Here is a 6,339-nt window from a genome sequence, read left to right on the forward strand (position 1 = left end):
ATGTTTGGGACTTCTAAGTCCCTTCAGGCCTAAGGAGATTTTTTTGTAAATGTTAGAAATTTGTATTTTGTACATTATTTTTATAGATTTATCAATTTGTTTAACGTTTTAATAGATAATATGGATAAAAAACTTATAGATGAAGAAATAAATGATCTTTTATTAGAAGAATTTCCATCAGATATTGATACATATGTTGAAGACAGTAGTGATGATGAATCAGAGAATAAATGTGATAAAATATCACCACAAACTCACATAGCTTCGGCTTTATTTAGTAAAGAATCTGACAAGGATGATTCTGATGAGGAAGAATTTGCTATTTATCCATCAATAAAAAGGAATTTTAGAAAACGTGAAAATGTAAGTACTGTTCCTTCTTTTTCATTAACGAAAGGAACAGTAAATCAATTTTTTGAAAATAAAGCCACATCAACAGATGTTTTCCTGACAGTTTTAGGAGAAAGTGCAATAAGCAATATTGTATTTCAAAGCAATTTGTATAGCCAACAAAAACAAAGAAATATTAAGACAATTATAGAACGAGAAATGTATGGATTTCTAGGACTGCAATTTCTTTTCGGTTATCATCGTTTACCACAAACCCGTCACTATTGGTGTAGTGATATAGATTTATGCGTTCCCATTGTACGAGAAGTAATGACAAGAGAAAGATATAAACAAATTTTATCAAACTTACATGTAAATGATAACTTATCCATTCCTCTAGATAACAAAGACAGACTATATAAGATACGACCACTGATCACTACAATTAATGAAAACTTCAAAAAATTCCGACTACCAGATCAATTCCAGAGCATAGATGAAAGCATGGTAAAATTCAAAGGCCGTTCATCCCTCAAGCAATACAATCCAATGAAACCTGTGAAGAGAGGTTATAAACTTTGGTGTCGTGCTGATATGTCAGGATACATATATGAATTTATAATTTACCAAGGAAAAACACATGATGATCGTAAGAAAAAACAATTTGGTCTCGGTGGAAGTGTTGTTGCAAAGTTATCATCATCCCTTCATCATGGAAATTTTGTAATTATAATGGATAATTATTTCACATCTCTAGAGTTGTTTGAATACTTAAAATCACAGGGTGTTTATGCATGTGGAACTATTCGTTCAAATCGAGCAGGACTTCCAAAACTGGCAATTGACAAGGACTTAAAAACAGGAGAATATGATTTCAGAATATCTGATCAGGGTATCGCATATTTCAAATGGAAAGACAATCGAAGTGTTCATTTATTATCCAATTATCATGGAACGGAAGTCGTAAATGTAAAACGCACTCAGAAGGATGGAACAAAACTAGATGTGCCAGCACCACTTGCTATCAAGGATTACAATACTCATATGGGAGGAGTCGATAAAGCTGACATGTTAAGATCATTATATGATCGAAATAGAAGATCAAAGAAATGGTGGCATAGACTGTTTTTTGCAATCATAGAAATGGCTCTTGTGAATGCTTATATAATTTTCACTGATTTGAATGAAAAAGTTCCATTTTTGCAATTCAAAAGACAAGTATCGCAGGGTTTATTAACAAAAGGAAGAAAAGCATCTTCAAATAGAGGAAGACCAAAACGAAAATCGTTAGACCAAACAACTGATCCATTACCGAAAAGAAAAAAATTAGCATTTTCTGTAAGCAATGATATTAGATTACAAAATCAGGGAGGACATTGGCCCGAATTTGTTCCTAATAGAGGTCGATGTGAATATTGTGCTACAAAGCATATAGAATCAAGACCACATTCAAGATGAACACTATGTAAAGTTTTCTTGTGTGTAAACCAGAAAAAAAATTGTTTCATAGATTTTCACCAATCATGAATTATTAAAACAATGAATTTTATTGCAGTTTTACAATAATGAAATGAACTGCAATTTTATTGCAGTTTATTTCATTATTTTTTAAAAATTTTAACATTATTATATTGTAAAAATTATCAAATACATAATTATGAATTTAATCTGCCAATTTCTCTGAAAAAAGTTCTTTATATAAAATAAAAATATTTTATTTATGTAATATTAAACAAAAAAGGACTTGTAAGTTCTAATGTGCTGTAAAGCCTGACCGGACTTCTAAGTCCCATAATTAAAAAGTTGTTATTATACATTTTAATTTCTTTTTATTAACTTATCTGTGAACAAACACCTCTTCTGATGATAAAATGAGAAATTAAAAAAATTTTATCAAAAAATAAAAATTCAAGCAATAAAGGGTTAAAAGCAAATGTTGTGTCACCACAGCACACATATAACATAAATTTAAAAATTGGTTAATGTTACCCGTGGTATCGAAGATGGCGACGGGGAAATTTTCCCCCCTAGATACTAGACGCCGACGGGGAAATTTTTTTTTCCCTACGTTCGAGATGGCCGCGTTTCCGGTCTGCACGCAAGCTAACGTGCAAACAAGATGGCGACCGTCGACGACGACGACGACGACAATAAATTATACTTAACTAGATGTTAAAAGATATTTTAAACTATTTTAAATATATATATATATATAGATGGTATAAATAAACTTACATTAGCGTTGGTCCTTCGCGGTCCTTCGACGCTTTGTTGAAATCGATGTTGAAGACTCGGAAATACTTGATGTCGTCGTTCTTTTCTGTTTCTTTTTAGTAGTACTTTTCTCTGCAATCTTCTTAGTTGCCCCCCCCGCATTCCTTTTTTTTCCGAACGTTTTTCCGCTATAGGGGCTGCTGGGACTGTCGCGGGTTCCTTCCATATTGGTTCCTTTCCACGTCCGGGATATATATTCCGTAAATGTCGAACGAAGGTAAAAAAACGATCTCCTAGTTTTTTGAAGGCCAATTCAGGTATTTTCTATACATAAATGCGTACATGTAAGAATCGGAAAGGTCTTCTGTATAGTGTTTTGGAAGGTTTTTTTTATTTTTCAAATATCCCCACAGTCTTTCGATATTTTGGGTGTGGACTCCCGTTTTTGGATCGACGAAATTTTCAGAGTGATTAACCGTCCTGTGTGATATTTCGATTCCTTCCAATTTGTCGATATTGTAGTAGCCTTTCCATTCGTCAGTCAATACAGTAGTGCCCGAATTAATAAATTTCGATATAATCCAATTGAGAGTATTTTCCGACCTGTCGTTTACTTGGCAAACGAAACAGCTTTTATCTTCTCGGCAAATGCCTCCGACGACCCATTTTGTGCTTTTAAGCTTTCTACCTTTTTCGTATTTTCTTTTACAAATAACGGTCTCGTCTATTTCGACAGTTTTATTTGGTCCTCCTATTTTGAACGATAGAATATTATGTAGTGCTACTAGCATTACAAATCTGATATGGTTCGACCAATCGACTGCAGCTTTGTTAGATATTCCGGCGGCATTAGCAGAAATATTTGTAGAGCAATCGAGCGCAAGGTGATGCCATATAAACGACAAAATCGAATTCCACGGTAAGTTTCCACATTTACCTTTAAACGTACCGTCGAAGGCAGAGCTGAAGTTCCAACATTTGTGGCATCTCATCGCACACGATTTTCTGTCGTTGCGATATACTACTTTGCACGGTTTGGAACATTTCGAACAAATGTCTACAGTGTGCTGTAACCCCAATTTGACAGCTAATTTAAACCCTCTGTCTATTCGCGAGTCAAGTCCAAGTTCAGTATAATCGTGTTCCAACAATTGGAAAAAAGTCTGGGAAGTACATCCCGCCCAAAATTCTTCGGAATTAATATCTATATCACTCATATCTTGAGTTAAAAAAAAACTACAAATTAAATAACAAAGCTATCGTTAATAATATTATCACACAAAATGCGAATTATCTCGAAATATACAAACCTAAATCACAAAAAAAAAAAGACTTCTCTTACGAATAAATTTTCGGTTTTCGATAGACGTACCGCACGTCGAAACTTTCCTCTCGTCGAAAAATTAGTATTAATTTGCATAATGCGACAGATAGTACGGGTACGCTCCCAGTAGAGATTATCACTCGAGAATCTGATTCGAGATTACCGGAAACGCGGCCATCTTGAAAGTAGAGAGGGGAGAAATTTCCCCATCGCCGACGAGTCGCTAGGGAAAAAATTTCCCCGTCTCCATCTTCGATACCATAGGTAATATTAACCTAAAAATTAATTTGATTTACAATTTGAAAATTTAAAAACAACTTTTAAACGGTTTTAAAAATTTGGTTTCAATTTTAATTAATTAATTTTGATTTTATGTTTAATTGTAGTTTTATTTTCTATTTTTAGTTAAAGTAAATTAAGTAAGCACTGCATTACAGTAAGCGTCAAAATCTTCCCAAAGAACGTAGGAGACTATTTTAAAGAACTGGAAACTGTTGCAAAGTACATTTAGTACGAAAAACTTTATATGTATTTGCATACTTATGTGTTTACGTATATAATTATAATATAATTATCCGAACAATGTATTTATTTTATTAACAATAGTAACAAACAGAACAATTTTAATTAATGTACTTTGGTAAGTTTAGGCTTTTTAAACTTTAAAATTGTTACGTTTTATGCATCTGCGAATAGCTAATGTACAAACTGTTATACCTAAGCCATTTTAAATTATTTCTTTGTTTGTGATCACAACGTCCATTTGTTATCATATTTTCTGTTTAGACGCTCAACGTTTTCTTCCTGCCAACTCTTAAATTTTCGTGATGTGGTAGCTCACTATTTCTTATTCTAGATACGCTCCAACGCCCAACACCAACTTCTAATGCTATTTTCTGAAGAGAAAATTCTTCTTCAGCAAATCGACAATACGGAGTTTTTTTCCACTGAAAAGTTTCTTCGTCATGACGCATATCAAGCAACATCTCATTTGCACATTTATACTCTACTATCTCGTTAATATGCACAACATTGCATTATTTAACGTTGATATTATAATAAATTAATTTACACGTCAAAATCCTCTTCATACAACAAGCAGAATTTATACAACGTAGATATTTTAAAAGTGTAAAAATGATTAATATCATTTAAACCCCCTTTCAGTGGGGAAAGAAGACGAGAGCTGGCGAGTTGAGCTTCGGCTATTAGCTTCGTGAGTGAAATCCGCCCTGAAATTTAAGAATAAGCTCGTTATATCCCTATCACATGTTGGAATTTGATCAGGTGACTTTCTGTCACTGACATGATGACATCCCTGATGTTCCGTCGGTGGGCCGGTTAGAACCGTCAGAATTTGATAAACCGGCGGGTGATTTACGCTTTCCGTGAGAATAGGCGACGCTGACTAACGTGTAATTATTTAAATATCGATGTACCAACACGTCAACAAGTCGTTGTTCGGATTTATCCTAGAAACTTTCCACAAACAAGGGAAGAAATTGTTAAGTTTTGCTACAATATTTGATCATCTTGTGTTTACTTAACCAAAGTGGAGGAAAATGTCGTTTTTTCCACGTAATACTTAGAAAAACTGCTTCCCTAATTTCACATAAATTTTTTGCTAATATTGTAATAATCTTACAGCTGATTTATTTCCTTCTCTTTTTACTGTTCGAAATCGAATAGTTTTTTCTAGTATTCTATAGTATAAATGATATTTGGGAGACTTTTGACACATACTGTACATTTGTCTGTATTCTTGTATATTATTACACGATGGATATACTCTGTATTCCTATATATTATATCAATCTAACAGTAGTCGAATGAATTGGTACTCGAGGGTTCGAGCCATACCAATGAATACGTCAAGTAAAATTTCCAGGGAGTTCTCCACGTGTCGAATACCTCGATCAAGGCCAGTTGTTTATAAAATTTCACCAGGGAAACATCCTCCGTTTGGCAGATGGAATTGTGCTGCGTCGTCTTCTCCAATCGTGGCATAATATTAACAAATCATATAGTCTAGCCTATAATAGAGATAGTGAAACTTTGACAGTGACACGTCAGAGCAAATGATTAGCAGGCAACTAATTACACGAATTTGTTAATATTTTTCTCTGTAAATAGAAAATTGTCTTATCTATGAGTTATTATAGTTTTATGAACATCTCAGTACATTATCCTCCTTTCTTCAACCGGCTTTTGAAAATTTATGTCAGTTAAAATAAATTTACTTCCTTTTCTTAATATGAACGTGCAATTATGTATTGTGACTTCGTGATAATGCCGGGCTGCAATTTTTAATCATGTTTTTATGTACTTAATTTAAAACGTACGCTGTTTTCTTTTAATTAGTGGTGTCTTGTCCCTGTACATCGTACTATTCCTGTTAGCAATATAGTCGTAACAAACACGTATCTAACTCCTTCCAGGAAAAACTTGAATTGAAATAACGTGACTTTCCG

General features: G+C 33.5%; 2 protein-coding genes across 2 annotated transcripts; one reads left to right on the top strand and one right to left on the bottom strand.

The window, feature by feature from the left end:
• The first annotated feature begins 216 nt into the window (after positions 1-216).
• LOC136981567 (piggyBac transposable element-derived protein 3-like) lies at positions 217-1,788 on the top strand. The gene has a single exon (XM_067277889.1). It carries the CDS (start codon positions 550-552, stop codon positions 1,786-1,788), a length of 1,239 nt encoding a protein of 412 aa, XP_067133990.1. The 5' UTR covers positions 217-549.
• A 1,049-nt stretch (positions 1,789-2,837) lies between these two features.
• Positions 2,838-3,761, bottom strand: LOC136981568 (uncharacterized). Its single transcript, XM_067277890.1, has one exon. It carries the CDS (start codon positions 3,759-3,761, stop codon positions 2,838-2,840), a length of 924 nt encoding a protein of 307 aa, XP_067133991.1.
• Between the last annotated feature and the right edge of the window lie 2,578 nt (positions 3,762-6,339).

The sequence above is a fragment of the Centruroides vittatus genome, unplaced genomic scaffold, assembly GCF_030686945.1.
Source record: "Centruroides vittatus isolate TY-2023 unplaced genomic scaffold, ASM3068694v2 contig_767, whole genome shotgun sequence".
NCBI lineage: Eukaryota > Metazoa > Arthropoda > Arachnida > Scorpiones > Buthidae > Centruroides > Centruroides vittatus.

Excerpts from the sequence above, each read along its gene's own strand:
- LOC136981568 (XM_067277890.1), bottom strand. The coding sequence starts at position 3,761 with ATGAGTGATATAGATATTAATTCCGAAGAATTTTGGGCGGGATGTACT.
- LOC136981567 (XM_067277889.1), top strand. The coding sequence starts at position 550 with ATGTATGGATTTCTAGGACTGCAATTTCTTTTCGGTTATCATCGTTTA.